This window comes from Vulpes lagopus, chromosome 23 (genome assembly GCF_018345385.1).
Source record: "Vulpes lagopus strain Blue_001 chromosome 23, ASM1834538v1, whole genome shotgun sequence".
Classification (NCBI taxonomy): Eukaryota; Metazoa; Chordata; class Mammalia; order Carnivora; family Canidae; genus Vulpes; species Vulpes lagopus.
In genome coordinates this window covers 46994637-47014703 of record NC_054846.1, presented here as the reverse complement: position 1 = coordinate 47014703, position 20067 = coordinate 46994637, and the positions used below count along the sequence as shown (strand labels likewise).

General features: G+C 43.3%; 2 protein-coding genes across 3 annotated transcripts in view; one reads left to right on the top strand and one right to left on the bottom strand.

Annotated features, from left to right (window-relative positions):
* Positions 1 to 4591, bottom strand: part of CFAP57 (cilia and flagella associated protein 57) — a 73899-nt gene extending 69308 nt beyond the window's left edge. For both annotated transcript variants that reach the window (XM_041738913.1, XM_041738914.1), the window contains exons 1-2: positions 4451 to 4591; positions 4089 to 4263 (exon numbers count right to left, since the gene is read on the bottom strand). In XM_041738913.1, the coding sequence (XP_041594847.1) occupies positions 4089 to 4245 (157 nt within the window). In that variant the 5' untranslated portion in view covers positions 4246 to 4263; positions 4451 to 4591. The remainder of the gene's footprint in view (positions 1 to 4088; positions 4264 to 4450) is intronic.
* Positions 4592 to 4686: 95 nt separating this feature from the next.
* On the top strand, positions 4687 to 16639 carry EBNA1BP2 (EBNA1 binding protein 2). The gene is made up of 9 exons (XM_041738915.1): positions 4687 to 4876; positions 4959 to 5042; positions 5213 to 5382; positions 6480 to 6603; positions 11563 to 11652; positions 13407 to 13482; positions 13749 to 13842; positions 16187 to 16349; positions 16458 to 16639. The coding sequence occupies exons 1-9, from the start codon at positions 4811 to 4813 to the stop codon at positions 16506 to 16508; spliced, it is 918 nt and encodes a 305-aa protein (XP_041594849.1). The 5' UTR covers positions 4687 to 4810; the 3' UTR covers positions 16509 to 16639.
* Positions 16640 to 20067: the final 3428 nt, after the last annotated feature.

Sequence of the window (20067 nt, the reverse complement as noted above, 5' to 3'; positions counted from 1 at the left end):
ATCTTGCAAACACGAGGTAACAAGCATGAGAATAAAAGCTGTGGTCTAGAAAGCAGAGGCTGAGGCAGAGATTAAGCGGCAAATACTTTATCGGGGAGATAAAATCAAGCCCATGTCATGATTTTCATGGGCCCCTTCTTCCATTAGTGGTAAAAATTAATAAAATGCTTTAAAAATGAGTAAAATTATATTTTATGACTGCATTGGTATAAAGAAGGATATAATGCCAACTTAATTTATTATTATTATATTCATTTTCCTGGGTCTCTAAATGCATCACTGGCCCTAGGCTCTATGCTTCCCATGTCTTGTGAATAAACTGGCCCGGTTTCAGCACAGGGTAAGAGAGGGTGAGTGAGGCAGGGGGGATATGCTAGCAAGTGATGCCACGGTCTCTGTGCTGTGCTCCAAAATGAGCTGCAGCAAGTCTGGCCAGCAGCAGGACCTCTCTGGAAGGGCTGCACGGAGTCAGTGTGCCTCAGCAAAGAACCCAGGTTTGGGGTCACTGGAAGCCTTGCATGAGAGTTTGGATTTTACCATGAAGACAAATGACTGTCACAGAAAAACTTTTGGAAGGGTTGGATGTGTGTTGTAGAAAGAACCCTCTGGCAATTGTGTGGGAGACAGTTTTGGATGGAGGGACACCAGAGGGGGGAGGGGCAGATTATTTCAAAAACAGGATGGTAGTGACAAGCAATATGAAAGCTGGGATGGGAGATGAGAGAAATCCTAAGTCAGACCGGTGGTGGCCTGGGTGTGGCAGGGAAAGGGAGAAATGTGCTATGACTGACATCTGGTGACGAGGAGAAGGGGTGACAGCTGGGAAAGAACACAGAGAGGGAGTTAGGGGTCATGGTGAGCATAATGTTCACTGATTTTTTGCTGAAAATAGCCCATCCATTCATCCAAGGATTTTACTTTTATTCATGTTCTTAGGGTTGCTAGTTTTTTTTTTTCCTATTTCATTTTTTTTTAACCCTAAAGTCTTTACTTCATTTTGGGTTCGGGATGGTAAAAGGTATGAAACGAAGATTTAAGTTGATTCTCATTTCTCAAATACCTAACTAGTTGTCCCAGCACAGATTCCTAATGCCACCCTTTATGATATATCAAATTCACTTACATACACAAATATAGGTACCTGGGTTTCTGAGATATTTATACCAGCACCACATTATTTTTGTAATCATCGCTTTATCGCGTATTTCACAATCTGGCGAGGGAGGGCCTTCAGGGAAGAGAGGGAGCGAAAAGGAAAGCACAAATTCCATTCTGGATATATTGTGTGGGAGCTACACACTGCGAGACATTTAGGCAAAGAGGCCTAGCAGACAGTTTATGTGATTCTAAAGCTCGGGGACAGGTTGGGACTGAAAATGCAGATTTGAGGTAAGAGTCACACTGGGGAGTTGAAACTGAGCAGAAATGAGATTGCCTCCAAGAGGGAAAGGAAAGCTTCTCCCTCCTTCCTTTTGTGCTTTCGCGCCAGGGCGGTACCTGGCATAGCATTGGTCCTCCTCATTTCCGAGTTCTGCTCCATTGATGATAGACTCTTTCTTTCTTGAAATATATTTCCCTCTTGTGTGGACCTCCTCTAATCTTTTTGGTTACTCCTTCAAAGACTCTTGTGCTGGCTCTTCCTCAGGTCCCCAGCACTAAATGTAGGAGTGCTCCAGAGTACACTCTTTAGGCTTCTTCTGTTTTATAAATACATTCACTCCCTAAAGGAATCTCTGACATTTGAATGGCTTTGTATTTCATCTCTGTGTGGATGACCCTCAAATTTCTATCACCAGCCTGGACCTCTCTCCCTTGTATCCAGATCCAAAATCAATCAAACTGCTCACTTAAGATCTCCATTGCCTACCTAGTGGGCATCCCAATCTTACTATGCCGAGAACTAACCTCCTCATGCTCCCCACAAAACCTGCTCCTACTTCAGTGTTTTCTATCACTATCCCTACAGCCTGCCACTACCCCCACTCCAAGCCAACGTCTTCTCTTACCTGGTCTCCTACTTCCTCCCTTGCCCTTCCTTAAATCTATTCTCTATACAGTAGCCAAAGAGCCTGTTGAAACATAAGTTAGATCCTGTTACTCTGCTCAGAAGCCCCCCATGGCTTCCCACTTCATCAGACTACCACAGCCTTTGACCTACAAAACCCTGGTACTGCCCCATCTGGCTTCCCTCTCCCCACTCTTCCATTCACTCCACTCCAGCCACACTGACCTCCTTGCACACACTAAGCACCCTCATAACTCAGAGCCTATCACCAAAGGCAAAAGTATAAAGCATAAAAGGAGAATATATTAATAATCTTGGGGTAGGGAAAAAAGGAAAAGGCTGATAAATTTCACTTCAATAAAACTAAGTATTTCTGTTCATCAAGATACCATAAAGAAGGAGAAAACACAAGTCCCAAACTGGAAAGAATTCTATAGAGAATATATAAAATGTACATAAATCAATAATAAAATTACAAAAAAATAAATAAAAAGAAAAGAAAAATGGATAGAAGACTGGAACAAGGCATTCACACAAGACTAAGTAGGAACAGCTTATAAACGTGAAAACCTATTCATCCTCACTAGTAATGGAAAAATGCACACTAAAACTACATTGAGATACTCTTTCTCAACAATTAGCTTAGCAAAAAATTAAGAAGATTGACAATGCTAAGGGTTGAAGAGGTTGGAAAGGAATGGTAACTCTCATGCAGTCCCTAGAAGTGTAAATTGGCACTACCACATTACCCAGTAATTTTAGTCCTGGCGGTGTGCCCTGCACAAGTGGATGAGCACATACCAATGCAAGAAAGTTTATAGTGGCATGCTTTGTAACAGCAAAAAACTGTTGTTTCCCAAATGTCCATCCACACTAGAATGGATAAATATATTTGAGATGTTTGATTCATATGATAGAATACTATATAGCAATAAAATAACTCAGTTAATATGTATTAAGATGTATGACTCTCAAAAGCATGATGTTGAACAAGAGGCAAGTGGCATATGTACAACTATGATTACGTTTATATAAAGTTGGTAAGTAGCAAAGACAAAACTATCACTTATATAAGGCCACACATAAGTGTGGTAAAACTATATAAAGGAGTAATTACAATATCTGGGATGGGGTGTGAATATGCATGTGTGAGAACGAAATCAGGGAGAAACACTGGAATTGGCCATGTTCTATTTCCTACCCTGTGTGGTGGGTTCACAGACCTACATTTTATTATGGTTTTTTTTTAGATATTACATATTTCTAGTGAATGCTCTTTTGTATGCATATGTTATGATGAAACGTTTTGAATGCAACAAAGAATGGAAAAAGAGTGATTAAGTTGTGGAAATTGTGTATAACATTAAAAGGATCGGTGTGAACAAATGTTAACACTATACAGATGGTTATTTGTGACTGGTGATAAAATCTCCAGGGTCTTCATCATACATGGATTCAAAAGGTGCTGTAATGAAGTTAATGATCTCTGGAAAAAACTGTATTTAGACAATTAAAAAAGTGGTCCTGCTGATGACAAAGACAATGAAAAGAGACTCTAAAATAATTTTTTTTCAAATGAGTGGGAAATATGAGAAAGGGAGACAGAACATGAGAGACTCCTAACTCTGGGAAATGAACTAGGGGTGGTAGAAAGGGAGGTGGGCGGGGGGTGGGGGTGACTGGATGACAGGCACTGAAGGGGGCACTTGATGGGATGAGCACTGGGTGTTATGCTATATGTTGGCAAATTGAACACCAATAAAAAATAGATTAAAAAATAAAATATTTTTTTCACTAAATCACAGTGGAAAAAAACTACTTTTAAATTAACATTATTTTACAGTGATTTTCACTATGTATGTGTGATTACTCTGTATGCCAAACAATGCAGGTAGACATGTACTCCATCTACATTTATAAAACTATACCCACATTTAAGTTGGTGAAAAATATCTTCCTTTCAATAACCTTGTTGGGATTAGGAGATTTTATATATATATATATATATATATTTTTTTTTTTTTTTTTAGGGGGTTATATTTGGTACGCACAGTTAATGTGTCAGGATGGAAAGGGTTTTTACCTGGAATGAATTTTTGCCACTTCTGATCCATGTTGTACTTCACACAGTAATTTCCTGAAGGAAATATAATGATCTGTTCATCGAAGAAGAAGATATTGTTGGCCACGTGGGCTCGAAGACCAAAAACGTGCAGCGACTGAGCCACCACGGTCGACATGGTACCAGGCACGGGGTTCTGCTGAACGTCCAGCGCAGAGGGTGAGCCTGGAGGTACGCGTCGCCCCGCCCCCGGCCCCGCCCCCGCCCGATCGCGTCCCGCCCATGGCCCCGCCCACACCCGAGGCCCGGACCCGCCCACACCCGAGGCCCCGCCCCGGAGCCCACCTCCGCTTCCCCCCACTCCTCCCCTGCGTACTCCTCACCCCCTCTCGCCGCGGCCGCGTCTCCTACTTCTCCTCTCTCCTCAGCTCCCTCGTGGCTGCTCGCTTCTCCAGACGGCGCCTGGCTACGGGCGCCCCCTTTCGCTCCTTCCCTCCGGGTCACCAGACTACTGGGGTATCCAGCGGTAGAACCCCCAACAGGTCCCGGGCTCTCTCGGACGCCTGAGCGGTTCCTATAGCAACGGCAAACCGGAAGTGTGGTTCTGCAGCCGGAAGCGGAAGTCCCGGTCTCTGCGGCGGCGGCGAGCCCGCGGCGCAGGTGCAGCTCGGGCCCACGTGGGCCGCGGCGAGAGGCGCCGGTTTCCGGCCGCGCGGACCTCGGGCCTCCCGCCTCGCTCCGACATGGACACCCCCCCGCTGTCGGGTTCGGACTCGGAATCTGAGGATTCTCTGGTCACGGACCGAGAGGTGGGTGTCAGCCGAGCGCGCGGGGCCGGGCGCGGGGGGCGGTCCCCGCTCCCCGGTGCCGACTGCCGATTGTGCCCCGCAGTTGCAGGATGCGTTTTCCCGAGGCCTCCTGAAGCCAGGCCTCAACGTCGTGCTAGAGGGGCCGAAGAAGGCTGTGAACGACGTGGTGAGCTCGGGCGCCGGGTCGGGGGGTCCTGGGACACGGGATGCTCTCCAGGCGCTGTTGGGCTCGTCGGGCCGAGGCCTCGTCCCCGGGAAGACTCGGCCTGCGCGCTGCCGGGCGGGCCAGTTCCCCTCCCGCGTCCTTCATGCAGCCTCGGTGTCTGCATTTCCTAGAGTGGCCTGAAGCAGTGTTTGGCTGAGTTCAAGCGGGATCTGGAGTGGGTTGAAAGGCTCGATGTGACCCTGGGTCCCGTGCCGGAAGTCGGTGGACCTCAGTCAACACCCCAGACCAAGGATCAGAAAGCTGTTGATCCAGAAGACGACTTCAAGCGGGAGATGAGCTTGTAGGTTTGTCTTCAAGGGTGGGAGTTTCGGGTGCTTGTACTGGAGTGGGGGCTGGGGGAGGGTCGTGAGCCTGTACTTCTCGGAAGCTGGCCTCAGCCTGAGGGTAGGAAGGGCTTCTTTATACTCAGGAGAGCTAAGGAGATTGTGCCTGGTGGAGGGAGGAGCCCCTCGGTCCACCAGTCGCAACCGAGGGAAGAGCCTCTCGGTCCACCAGTTGCAGTCGAGGGAAGAGCCCCTCGGTCCACCAGTTGCAGTCGAGGGAAGAGCCCCTCGGTCCACCAGTTGCAGTCGAGGGAAGAGCCCCTCGGTCCACTAGTTGCAACAAGGGAAGAGCCCCTCGGTCCACCAGTTGCAGTCAGGGAAGAGCCCCTCGGTCCATCAGTTGTAATCGAGGGAAGAGCCCTTTGACCCACCAGTTGTAATCGAAAGCCCAGTGTATTTTTTTTTTAAGATTTTTTTTAATAAAAAAAGATTATTTTTAAATTTTATTTTGAAGTATTCAGTTTTAAAGGTTTTTTTGGACTTTCAGATATTTAAACAAAAACTTGTCTCTGAAAGGTTCTTACATGAACTTTTCTCAGTGACTGCATAAGAATTCATTATTGGTATCAGTTTGTTAGTTCATGGGTACTTTTTTTTTTTAAATTTTATTTATTTATTCTTAAGAGACACAGAGAGAGGCAGAGACACCGGCAGAGAGAGAAGCAGGCCCCATGCAGGGAACCCAATGTGGGACCCCAGCATCATGACCTGAGCTAAAGGCAGATACTCAACCTCTGAGCCATCCAGGTGCCCCATTTTCATGGGTATTTTCAATGTGGTCATCCTCTTAAACTGATTTATTTTTAGCAGAACTCCCCTTCTTCTTTAAAGTGTATATGACTAAATTTCTCCTAGATACCAAGTTCATGAGGTTTTATTACATTTTCACTTGTGTGTGTGTGTGCTTGCTGGTGGAGGTCAGATGTTGAGAGTTTTTCTGACCATGGATAACTCCAAGGTTATCCCTGATGGATAGGCAAGTGAGAAGGAATAGAAGGTCTCTCCCTTAGCTTATTCCCAGCTTGTCCTACATCACACTGTCCTGCATCCTCAGCTACCGGCAGGCCCAGGCTGCGGTGCTGGCGGTATTACCCCGCCTCCATCAGCTCAAAGTTCCTACCAAGAGGCCCACTGACTATTTTGCAGAGATGGCCAAGTCTGATCAGCAGATGCAGAAGGTAAGAAACAAAGGTTTTCTCTGGAAAGCCGAGGCTTTATATTTACGTGTGGTCAGCTGGCTTATCGCCAATAATGTTTTAAAAAAGACTAAGCCCCCCCCCCAAAAAAAAAAAAAAAGACTAAGCCCAATATTAGGGAAGTGGTTTTCAGAGGACAATTACTGTCTTAACCGTCTACCTCAAACGTGTGCTAGTTACCACCAGTTTGATAAATTTAAGGATGATTTTTTTCCCCTTAATTTAGACATTTAAGGGGAGGAGAAGTTCTATAAGAACTGTGGTTCCTGAGATAAAGATAGCCTTTTGCATTTCCTGGTTGTTTGGTCCTGGCATGCAGTATAGAGAAAATACACTTCATGTCCTGCCATTGCCAGGGGGTGGTGCTATAACCAACTGGTACACGATTCTTTTTCTCTGGGTCTCAGTTTTCTCTTCTCTAAGATGAGGGAGTAATTAATAGCAGATGTAGTATAATTTAAAGTTGGGTGGAACTTGGTCCTCGTTTAACTGTGGGAGGAAGGGAATTGCCAACATTTAATCCAAGATCTATATTTCTTTTTTTTTTAATAAATTAATTTTTATTGGTGTTCAATTTACCAACATACAGAAAAACACCCAGTGCTCATCCCGACAAGTGTCCCCCTCAGTGCCCGTCACCCATTCCCCCCCACCCCCCGCCCTCCTCCCCTTCCACCACCCCTAATTCATTTTCCAGAGTTAGGAGTCTTTATGTTCTGTCTCCCTTTCTGATATTTCCCACACATTTCTTCTCCTTTCCCTTATATTCCCTTTCACTATTATTTATATTCCCGAAATGAATGAGAACATACACTGTTTGTCCTTCTCCGATTGGCTTATTTCACTCAGCATAATACCCTCCAGTTCCATCCACGTTGAAGCAAATGGTGGGTATTTGTCGTTTCTAATGGCTGAGTAATATTCCATTGTATACATAAACCACATCTTCTTTATCCATTCATCTTTCAATGAACACCGAGGTTCCTTCCATAGTTTGACTATTGTGGACATTGCTGCTAGAAACATCGGGGTGCAGGTGTCCCGGCATTTCATTGGATCTGAATCTTTGGGGGTAAATCCCCAACAGTGCAATTGCTGGGTTGTAGGGCAGGTCTATTTTTAACTCTTTGAGGAACCTCCACACAGTTTTCCAGAGTGGCTGCACCAGTTCACAGTCCCACCAACAGTGTAAGAGGGTTCCCTTTTCTCCGCATCCTCTCCAACATTTGTTGTTTCCTGCCTTGTTAATTTTCCCCATTCTCACTGGTGTGCGGTGGTATCTCATTGTGGTTTTGATTTGTATTTCCCTGATGGCAAGTGATGCAGAGCATTTTCTCATGTGCCTGTTGGCCATGTCCATGTCTTCCTCTGTGAGATTTCTCTTCATGTCTTTTGCCCATTTCATGATTGGATTGTTTGTTTCTTTGGTGTTGAGTTTAATAAGTTCTTTATAGATTTTGGAAACTAGCCCTTTATCTGATACGTCATTTGCAAATATCTTCTCCCATTCTGTAGGTTGTCTTTTAGCTTTGTTGACTGTATCCTTTGCTGTGCAAAAGCTTCTTATCTTGATGAAGTCCCAATAGTTCATGTTTGCTTTTGTTTCTTTTGCCTTTGTGGATGTATCTTGCAAGAAGTTACTGTGGCCAAGTGCAAAAAGGGTGTTGCCTATGTTCTCCTCTAGGATTTTGATGGAATCTTGTCTCCCATTTAGATCTTTCATCCATTTTGAGTTTATCTTTGTGTATGGTGTAAGGGAATGGTCTTGTTTCATTCTTCTGCATGTGGATGTCCAATTGTCTCAGCACCATTTATTGAAGAGACTGTCTTTCTTCCAAGGGATAGTCTTTCCTCCTTTATCGAATATTAGTTTACCATACAGTTCAGGGTCCACTTCTGGATTCTCTATTCTGTTCCATTGATCTATGTGTCTGTTTTGGTGCCAGTACCACACTGTCTTGATGACCACAGCTTTGTAGTACAACCTGAAATCTGGCATTGTGATGCCCCCAGCTATGGTTTTCTTTTGTAAAATTCCCCTGGCTATTCGGGGTCTTTTCTGATTTCACGCAAATCTTAAAATAATTTGTTCTAACTCTCTGAAGAAAGTCCATGGTATTTTAATAGGGATTGCACTGAACATGTAAATTGCCCTGGGTAACATTGACATTTTCACAATATTAATTCTGCCAATCCATGAGCATGGAATATTTTTCCATCTCTTTGTGTCTTCCTCAATTTCTTTCAGAAGTATTCTATAGTTTTTAGGGTATAGATCCTTTACCTCTTTGGTTAGGTTTATTCCTAGGTATCTTATGCTTTTGGGTGCAATTGTAAATGGGATTGACTTCTTAATTTCTCTTTCTTCAGTTTCATTGTTAGTGTATAGAAATGCCACTGACTTCTGGGCATTGATTTTGTATCCTGCCACGCTACGAAATTGCTGTATGAGTTCTAGCAATCTTGGGGTGGAGGCTTTTAGGTTTTCTATGTAGAGTATCATGTCATCGGCCAAGAGGGAGAGTTTGACTTCTTCTTTGCCAATTTGGATGCCTTTAATGTCTTTTTGTTGTCTGATTGCTGAGGCTAGGACTTCCAGTACTATGTTGAACAGCAGTGGTGAAAGTGGACATCCCTGTCTTGTTCCTGATCTTAGGGGAAAGGCTCCCAGTGCTTCCCCATTGAGAATGATATTTGCTGTGGGCTTTTCGTAGATGGCTTTTAAGATGTCGAGGAAAGTTCCCTCTATCCCAACACTCTGAAGTGTTTTGATCAGGAATGGATGCTGTATTTTGTCAAATGCTTTCTCTGCATCTAATGAGAGGATCATATGGTTCTTGGTTTTTCTCTTGCTGATATGATGAATCACATTGATTGTTTTACGAGTGTTGAACCAGCCTTGTGTCCTGGGGATAAATCCTACTTGGTCATGGTGAATAATTTTCTTAATGTGTTGTTGGATCCTATTGGCTAGTATCTTGTTGAGAATTTTTGCATCCATGTTCATCAGGGATATTGGTTTGTAATTCTCCTTTTTGGTGGGGTCTTTGTCTGGTTTCAGAATTAAGGTGATGCTGGCCTCATAGAACGAATTTGGAAGTACTCCATCTCTTTCTATCTTTCCAAACAGCTTTAGTAGAATAGGTATGGTTTCTTCTTTAAACGTTTGATAGAATTCCCCTGGGAAGCCATCTGGCCGTGGACTCTTGTGTCTTGGGAGGTTTTTGATGACTGCTTCAATTTCCTCTCTGGTTATTGGCCTGTTCAGGTTTTCTATTTCTTCCTGTTCCAGTTTTGGTAGTTTGTGGCTTTCCAGGAATGCGTCCATTTCTTCTAGATTGCCTAATTTATTGGCATATAGCTGTTCATAATATGTTTTTAAAATCGTTTGTATTTCCTTGGTGTTGGTAGTGATCTCTCCTTTCTCATTCATGATTTTATTAATTTGAGTCTTCTCTCTCTTCTTTTTAATAAGGCTGGCTAATGGTTTATCTATCTTATTAATTCTTTCAATGAACCAACTCCTGGTTCTGTTGATCTGTTCCACAGTTCTTTTGGTCTCGATTTCATTTAGTTCTGCTCGAATTTTAATTAACTGTCTTCTTCTGCTGGGGGTGGGGTTCATTTGCTGCTTTTTCTCCAGTTCCTTTATGTGTAAGGTGAGCTTTTGTATTTGAGTTCTTTCCAGTTTTTGAATGGATGCTTGTATTGCGATGTATTTCCCTCTCAGGACTGCTTTTGCTGCATCCCAAAGATTTTGAACGGTTGTATCTTCATTCTCATTAGTTTCCATGAATCTTTTTAATTCTTCCTTAATTTCCTGGTTGACCTTTTCATCTTTTAGCAGGATGGTCCTTAACCTCCACGTGTTTGTGGTCCTTCCAAACTTCTTGTTTTGATTAAGTTCTAATTTCAAGGCATTATGGTCTGAGAATATACAGGGGACTATCCCGATCTTTTGGTATCGGTTCAGACCCGATTTGTGACCCAGTATGTGGTCTATTCTGGAGAAAGTTCCATGTGCACTTGAGAAGAATGTGTATTCAGTTGAGTTTGGATGTAAAGTTCTCTAGATATCTGTGAAATCCATCTGGTCCAGTGTATCATTTAAAGCTCTCGTTTCTTTGGAGATGTTGTGCTTAGAAGACCTATCGAGGGTAGAAAGAGCTAGATTGAAGAGCTATATTGACTTCAATCACCAAGTATAAGTGTATTATTATCAAAGTATTTCTTCAGTTTGGTTATTAACTGGTTTAAATATTTGGCAGCTCCCACATTCGGGGCATATATATCGAGGATTGTTAAGTCCTCTTGTTGGATAGATCCTTTGAGTATGAGATAGTGTCCCTCTTCATCTCTCACTGTAGTCTTCGGGGTAAATTTTAATTTCAAGATCTATATTCCAATATAGGTCTCAAACTGGGTTTTAGGCAGCTCTTGTCTCCGTGGTACTCGGGGAAGCTAATTTAGAGATGAGCTGGGGCACATCTCTGGACACTCACGCTGACAAGTGTGACTAAAGTGTGTGTGTCTAATGGAGAAGCCTGGGTTCCTGATGCCTGCTTGAGTTTTTAATGTGTATGTGGCATGTTAGAGAAGGGAAGTGAGGCTGCATGCTGGTTTGACCTCAGTCAGCAAGGTTGTAGGGTTGGGGAGAAGTTTGTCCTCCTGGTAAAATGGCAAGCAGGCCTACTTACATAACAGAACAGCCAGCACACCAGGAGGGAGATGGCTTTTCAGGTCCTACCCCTAATACTCTTGGTATCTTGAACCAAGTACTCAGCCTTTGGGCTTCTTGTCCTCATGTGTAAAACACAATTTATAAGTTTCCTTTGAGCTCCAGTTTGCAGAACTGGGAAGATCTGTTCCCATTCCAGTGCACCCTAAGTAGTGGTCAGCCCACATCCAAATAACATAAGCTGACGACATTTTGTGTTTTAGATTCGACAGAAGCTGCAGGCTAAACAGGCAGCCATGGAGAAGTCTGAAAAGGCGAAGCAACTGCGAGCACTTAGGAAATATGGGAAGAAGGTGAGAAGGAAAGTGTGTGGTGGGCATAGGATGTCGCTGAGTGTTTGTCAGCCCGGGGTGCCGGGGTCTGATCTGGTTCTGTGCCCTGTGTCTGTTCCATCTTGTGTTGATTATTGCACTGCAGAGGGCGGATGTGTGCTTGGATTCGTAAACACCATCTTTCCTTGACACTGGGGTCTTGAGGGGGCAGGGCTGGGTGGGAGGAGGTAGCCTGGTAACTGCAGGTGTGTCATTCATTTGCATATCTGTACAGTGAAGAGGTGGGTTCAGATCAGTGGGGCCAAACCCCACTCTACAGCAAAACCACCTGGGGAAATTTTTCAAAACAGATTTCTAGGCTTCAGGGTGTCAGGGAATCTGCGGGTATTGTCTTCTCTTCCCCACAAAACTTTTTACATGATTCTGAAATGCATCCTGCTTTGGAGAATCGCTGGTCTAGATGTTTGTAAAGTCTTTGAAGGAACCATATCATTGATTGTCATCCAAGTGAGAGGACAAATGGCACCTGTGTGCTTGAACTGCTGTGGATGTCTGAGTTCTAATTTAAAATCTAGGGAAAGTGTCCTTGGTTTTTCCTCTTTATTTCATGGTTCTTTGGGAAAGACGATGACAGGAATTAAAGTCAGGGTAGTGGAAAGAAGTGAGTGTAAGGAGGATCAACACGAGTGTGCAGACTCTGTCAACATTTTTGGACATAAACATTCATGATCTGGAGTGCTGTGCTGCTGTCCACATTTGGAGTGTAAGGAGGATCAACACGAGTGTGCAGACTCTGTCAACATTTTTGGACATAAACGTTCATGATCTGGAGTGCTGTGCTGCTGTCCACATTTGGAGTCATTTCACTGACAAGTCCTCAGCAGAGTAAGAGTAGATTAGCATCCTGTTCTCTGCAGAAGGGCAGCTCTGCATTTATTGGATTGATCTGGTAGTTGATGGTTGAGGTCAACTCAAGGGCCTAAGGGGTTGGTAGTAATGGAACCTAATTGATCAAAGGCGAAGAAAAACTTCCTTTGGGCCTGTTAGCTCACTGCTTCTAATTTGAGGAAACATCATGTCAGTGGTTCTCAGTTGGGGATAATTTTGCTTAGCAGGGAATATTCAGCAATACCTGGAGACATTTTTGGTGTCACATCTCAATGGGGACTGAGCTACTCAGATCTAGTGGATAGAGGGCAGGGAGGCTGCAAAATGTCCGACAGTGCCCAGGACAGGCCATCCACCCCTCCATAAAGAGTGATCCTGTCCAAGCTATCAGTAGTATTGAGATTGAAAATGCTGCCTTCGAATGGAAGCATCTGTTTTTACCCTTACAACTGTTTTGCTTTTTGTTTTTTTTTTTGGAGTTTGTTTCTGTTGATACTTTCATGCCTACTAACAGTAGGGGCTAGATACAGAACCTGAGAATTGATTGTAGATCTAGATGTGACTTGCTGTGGTTTTGTAGGCAGAATTGTGTAATCAGGTAAGAGTGTAGACCCCTGGGTGTGAATTCAGCTGCACACTTTCTTGCTGTGTGACTCAGGCAAGTTACTTAGGCTCTCTGTGCTTCAATTTCAGGGAGTGTTAGGAATTTCTGCTTCATGGGGTAGCTGAGAAGATAAACTAAGAATACACTTAGAGCTTTACCATAGTTCTGGCACACAGTAAATGTTCAGTGGCCGCGGTGTTAGCATAGTGTTACCAAGTGGATGTAGACACTTGCAATGATGGTGGTCTGGAGTGGGTGTGACAGCCCTATGTTCATGTCCCAGGTGCAAACAGAGGTTCTTCAGAAGAGGCAGCGAGAGAAAACACATATGATGAATGCCATTAAGAAATATCAGAAAGGTCAGTATATCTCCCTTCTAAGGATATAGGGGAGCAGGGGCCGTTGCTATTTTAACATATCCTGCTTCTAGAGCCTTGATTGATTTGGAACCATTGGACCTAAGGTTTGGGAACAGTGTGGGGAGCAGAATATGCCTCTTAAAATTAATTTAGCAAGTAACCACCTTTTTTTTTTTTTTTTTTTTTTTAAAGTAACAACCTTTTTTTGAAGCTTCGGTTTTTCTTAAAATGTGTTGATGCTGATCAAAGTACCTTTTCACCCCCAGGCTTTTCTGATAAACTGGATTTTCTTGAGGGGGATCAGAAACCCGTTGCACGGAAAACAAAGGAAGGAGCAAAAAGCCAGCAGATGAAGAAGGGGTATGAAGGGTTCTGGTTTGGTTTTGTGGTGGGTACTGAGCAAGCAGTCCAGGGGCAAGTTGGGGAGACCATAGGAGTGGCCTCAGGGTTGAGAGAGCGCAGTGCTACCTGCAGCCAAGGCTAAAAGCCTATGTGATGGATCCTTTTAGCCATATCAGTCTTAGAAGATTAAAGTAGGGTGATCTAGGGAGCGCCTGGCTAGCTCAGTCAGTAGAGCATTTGACTCTTGATCTTGGGGCTGTGAGTTCAAGCCCCACGTTGGATGTAGAGCTTACTTTAAAAAAAAAACAAACTAAAGTAGGGTGATTTAAGCATCTGGCACATTTTAAGTGAATATTTAGTAGAAGTAGATTCCTCATCTCACAGCACAATGGTTAAGTGTATAGACCTAGGGTTAGGGTCTAAAGTCCACCATTTTGGGTAGTTTTGAGCAAGTTTCTTGCCCTTTTTTTTTTTTGGAGTTCAATTTGCCAACATATAGCATAACACCCAGTGCTCATCCCATCAAGTGCCCCCCTCAGTGCCCATCACCCAGTCACCCCCACTCCCCGCCCACCTCCCTTTCCACCACCCCTTGTTCGTTTCCCAGAGTTAGGAGTCTCTCATGTTCTGTCTCCCTTTCTGATATTTCCCACTCATTTTCTCTCCCTTCCCTTATATTCCCTTTCACTATTTTTTATATTCCCCAAATGAATGAGACCATATAATGTTTGTCCTTCTCCGACTGACTTATTTCACTCAGCATAATACCCTCCAGTTCCAACCGCATCGAAGCAAATGGTGGGTATTTGTCGTTTCTAATGGCTGAGTAATATTCCATTGTATACATAGACCACATCTTCTTTGTCCATTCGTCTTTCGATGGACACCGAGGCTCCTTCCACAGTTTGGCTATTGTGGACATTGCTGCTATAAACATCGGGGTGCAGGTGTCCCGGCATTTCACTGCATCTGTATCTTTGGGGTAAATCCCCAGCAGTTACTTGCCCTTTCTAAATATTAGTTGCTTCATCTGTGAAAATGAGAAAAGTGTATGCCTGCATAGCATTATGCAGACTTAAAAGGGCTAATGGCAGATATTATTATTTTCTTTCTAGTTTACCTTTATGTATCCCTAGACACCGGGGCTGGGAGAAATGATAATTTCAGTAGAATATATTAATGCCATGATAAAGATATGTAAGGAGTAGCGTGGAAGCACATTTTAGAAATAGCTGACCCGTTCTGGGGATCAGGGTGTGAGGATGGCTCCCTGGAGGAGAGCCCCACCTGAGCTTAGTCTGAAGGATGAGCAAGAATTAACCAGGAGAATAGGAGAGACACAGGTTTCAGCAAAAATGAACACAAATGAGCAAAAGCGTAGAGATGAGAACAGGTTTGTGCATGAGGAACAGCAAGGATCTGGTACTGCTGGGAGTTCAGTGTGGGGCAAGGAGAGGTGAGATGTAGCTGGAGGGGGGCCTGGGCCAAGTCACAGAGGCAGTGTGTGCCTTGTTAAGAAGCTTGGGTTTTAGCCAGTAGGCCATGGGAGAGACGTTGATTGAGTAAAGCACTCAAAATAATGACCACGTCATAATCATGTATTTGAAAAATTACGGTGGTACTTGTATGTAGTATGGACATGAGGGAGGCAGAGAATTCAATAAGGGGGCACTACAAAGTCCAGAGAGCAGTGATAATGGGCTGAAAGTGGTAACGGGGGCAGAGAAGAGAAAACAGGTCGAAGAAACATTTGAGAAGTAATAAATTAGCAGCATTCAGTAATTGTGTTGGGTGTAGAGAGTGAAAGGAGGAAGAATCAAGGCTGGTGCCCAGGTTTCTAGCCCGGGAGGCTGGAATAGATGGTAGGACCACCAACCTCGAGTCGGTGTTTATATACGGAAGGTGAAACCAGTGTGGGAAGGGAGATGGCATGTTATTTTGGATATGCTGAATGTGAGATTCCTGTGGAATGACCAGTTTTAAAATTTATTACATTTGAATGTTAACTGCCTGTACTATCCTCGAAAGGAATAGAAACGACTGAGAATGATCTAGCAAGAGTTAGTTAGAATAGAAGAAGCTTTCTAGAGATAAGTATTGAGCCGCAAGATCTATGTGGATCCTTTCCTGGTTCTTGCTTTGTTTTCTTGCACTAGTGGTTAAAACTGTAAGTGGATGAGCTTGCCTGGGGAGTTTTTAGAGTTAAGAATGCAGGGTTGAGGACGAGATTCTGGGTAGCAGTAGCGTCTAGCTCTAAGCAAAGAGCTTTTGCTTATAGACGGGAAACTAAGGATACTGATGGGCCATAAGATCCATCAGGATTTGCAGTGCTGTGGGTAACCTGTAAGCCTGCTTTTTTTAGGCCCAGTGCTAAGCGACGCTATAAAAACCAGAAGTTTGGTTTTGGTGGAAAGAAGAAAGGCTCCAAGTGGAACACTCGTGAGAGCTACGATGATGTATCCAGCTTCCGGGCCAAGACAGCTCATGGCAAGGGCCTCAAGAGGCCTGGAAAGAAAGGATCAAATGTAAGTGAGCTGTGGGTCCCATCCCACTCCTACCCGCATCTTCCTGTCCTTGGGGCAGAAGGCCAAGCTGCTTTGTAACCACATGTGCTATTATTTCTTTTTCCGTAGAAGAGACCAGGAAAACGGACACGAGAGAAAATGAAGAGCAGACCACACTAAGCAGCATCTTTGTATACAAAGAGCCAAGAAAAAGGGTTGCAAACTTGGGTTTTCAGCATACAGTTGGATCTCTTGTGTTGGTTTCTTTTTGTAAAAAGTTCTTTCAATAAACAGTTTTCAAAGAAACACAATCATGGTTAAAAACTCAGGACTAAAAGATGGAGAAGTCACTTTTATATATTAAGTAGGATTGCTATTGATTGACGATAATTTAGACTTTGAGTCCAAATCGTCTTTTTTTTTTTTATGATATATGAAGACTTAACTTGCACCTTCCTCATGCTTCTAAGTAATTGTATCACGATTCTAGATAAGTCAAGAATCAGTGATCGTATCATTATGATTATTTAAATACCCATCACTGTCAAGCTACGTGTACTATGATAAAATTTCCTTTGTGATACAGCTGTGGGTTTTCCTTGAGTTAATTATCACCTCATATTTTTCTGTGTGCCTGATTTTCCTTGTATATCCTTATTTTTCCTTAGACACATGTCATTCTTTCCACCTTATAGTTTCCTGTCTGTCATACAGCTCTCACCCTGCCTCTTCTAGACCATCTGGATTGAACTCACTATTTCCTGGATCCCATTTCTGTCTTAGATTATGCCTTCTTTTGCCATGTACCATCTTCTAGTATCTTCCTAGAAGGGATCTCCTACACATCTCTGCAGTTGCCTTTAGTTTGGCTGGTGGGAGTTGTCCTGAGAATGTTGTAGGCATAGCCTCCCCACTGAAAAGTTGCTGCCATTCCCTCTCTTCTGGAAGCTTTTCCTCTCCCAGCGATCTGAAATTCCATGATGACCTGCCTTGGCGTGGGCCTGTTTTATTTCTTTGGTTAGGGTGTTTGGAAGGATGCTGGATCTTTTGTTCTGGCAAATTTTATTTGATAGCTTCTCCCTATTTTTTTTTTGTTTGTTTGTTTGTTTGTTCTAATTCTGGAGTTTGTTAGTCAAATTTTGAACCTCTTCTGATGATCTTCTAGGTTTGTATTTTAGTTCCACTTTAGGGAAAAGATTTCTTTGATTCTTTTTTTCTAATCATTCAGTGAATATTTAGCTTTCATTTTACATTTTGTCCCCAAGAGTTCTTATTCTTTCACCTCAGAATGTGAATTATGATTTTGGTTTTTTGAGAGTTTTATTCTGTTCCTTTCATTCTGTTTCCTTGGGTTTCCTCCAGCCCCTCCCTGTGCATTTTGATCCCCGTTTTTCATGTTGAGCTGTATGGAAGTCAGGAGCACTGGCTGGGCCAGACCGCTGGGTTTAACACCTGTCTCTGCTACTTCACTGTGTGACCCTGGGCGTGTTATTTTTTCTGTGCTATGTCCTCTCTGTATAGATATGAGAATAATCTACCAAATACAGTTCCTGTCAATATTAAGTGAGTTAATACGTGTAAAATGCTTTAGAACATTGCCTGCCATATGGTAAGAGTTTTTACCTGCTTGGAATTATTTTGGTGGGGGGCTTTACATAATGTCTGAGCCTTAGTGGTACCTATTTGAGAGGTACTCCGATTCTGAATGGAAGCCAGGAATAGGTAGGACATGGATGGGCAGGTCACGTTGCATGTTGGGTTTTACTCTGTTGATAGGGTGGGAAGTTTGTTTACCTGCCCTTCCTTTCTCCATTACAGTTTAGAAACCATACATTAAGGACTAGAGATATCTGAGAACTGTATATTCTTAAGCAGAAAAAATAATTTATTTTCCCATTGTTTCCTTTCTTGTAGAGTCATTGGTATATAAAGAAAGGACGTTTCTGGTTCCCTATGATTCTAGTACAAAAAGAACGAATTTAGGTTTTGTAAAGTAATTTCAGTTAACAAAATTCTGAGCAAACAGGTCATGTTTTCAGAAGACCAAAACGTGTTACCCTGACCTATTTTTGACAATCTACAATATTAAGTGGGTGGAGGTAATGTATAGGAACTCAAAGAAAGGGCCTCAGAATCGGTTCAAGAGTTTGGGTCAGGTGTGGAACACATTGAGAGTTTTAGGAAAGGAGAACACAAGTTTACAGTTCATACCAGCAAGGCCAAGTGTAGGTCATTACTGCCAGCACTTTTAAAGACCTTGGAAGCTGTGTACCTTACCTTCCTTCTTTTTTTTTTTTCTTGTATAGCAAATGGAATCCCTTTCCTTAATTTCAGAGATAGATATACTTTGTAGAAGTCACTTATGTCACCTCTCTACCATGTCAGCCCTCACGGGGTCACCAGGGTGCAGGCAGGATTAACCTTCCCATTGTATTATATCACAACCCCAGGCACCAAGACCTAGGTGGGGACCCAGATGGGGACCCGGCAGTTCCTGGCACCAAAGATAGGCTGTTCTTGCTTCGGGTGGATTTCCGTTCCCGCAGTAGCAGTTTCTCAGCAACACTTCACATTTCAGTTACCCAAGTATTGTCAACTCTGAGTAAGGGCAGAAAGTAGAAACTTTACTGCTAGCTCCACAAATCAGTCCTCAAATCACGACCAAAATAACAGATGCATAACCAGGGAGCAGCCATCCCTGCAAGTGCCTGGGTGGCAGGTCACTGCACATCTTGCTCAGTTCATGCACAGATGGCCAAGAGGGTGTGCATGTGGCCAGTCTCCCAGAGACAAACCCATATTTTACAAAAATAGGCTATTAAAAGAGAATCCACCAACAAAGATGAAAGAGGGACAAGAAAGTGCAGGTGGTCAGGTTGGAAGTAAAATTTGAATAGGACACAAGTGGAGCCCTAGGAGAAAGAGGTGACAAGGGCATGGTGACACTTGCTTCCTGGAGACTGGGTACACGGCCAGAAGGGGAGCGGAAGCAACACAGGAAAATGATGAAAAGGCTGAAGATGTCCCAGAGGAAGGGACACCAGCAGGAAACTTCACGTGAAAGGGGCTCATGGAGGTATTTTATAACATTGAAAGTATAGGTGACAAAATGGTGGAAGTGAATCCAAATTTAGGAGTAAGACAGTTTGCCAAGTTTTCTCTGTGTCGTGCAAGGAAAAAAAGGCAAGCACTTTTTTATAAATAAAACACTTGGTTTTCAATGTTTTTAATATTTTAAATTACAGTCTACCAAATACTAGTTTTACTATTTTCTTTTTATGCATTTAACAATAGGGGGTTTTAGTACTTTGATGAACTTTAAAAAAAACTTCACCACCATATTTTGAGGAGAGCATAAAGTGGATATGCAGAGATGTGAGTCTAATTTTCTGATCCTAGTGTAAATTATAAGAGATCAGGTCCCTGGTTCTTTCTCATCACAGAATTGTTGGTTTTGAGAGTAATCACTGCTCCTGCAGGTCTGTTCCTTTAAATACAGCACGTTCTCCTCCCCAACACCAAACAAAATAGAATATGCTATTAGGCTGTACACGGCAGTGCTCACACGCACCATAGTGCAGGGCCATAAAAATGAGCTGCTTGCTGAAATCATGCAAGGCGATCTTAGTAAATTTTGATAAATTGTTTTAAAGGTTATGAAGGTAGAAGGGTGCTCAGAGCTCCCATGCCCTCTTCAGGTATGACATCTTCCCTGAACCTTGATGCATCCACCAGCCTG

What these genes read in the sequence shown, in the direction of transcription:
- EBNA1BP2 (XM_041738915.1), top strand. Translation starts at nt 4,811, where the DNA reads ATGGACACCCCCCCGCTGTCGGGTTCGGACTCGGAATCTGAGGATTCT. An exon ending in TTCAAGCGGGAGATGAGCTT is followed by an intron (nt 5,383 to 6,479) that starts GTAGGTTTGTCT and finishes CTGCATCCTCAG; the next exon opens with CTACCGGCAGGCCCAGGCTG. An exon ending in CTGGAAAGAAAGGATCAAAT is followed by an intron (nt 16,350 to 16,457) that starts GTAAGTGAGCTG and finishes CTTTTTCCGTAG; the next exon opens with AAGAGACCAGGAAAACGGAC.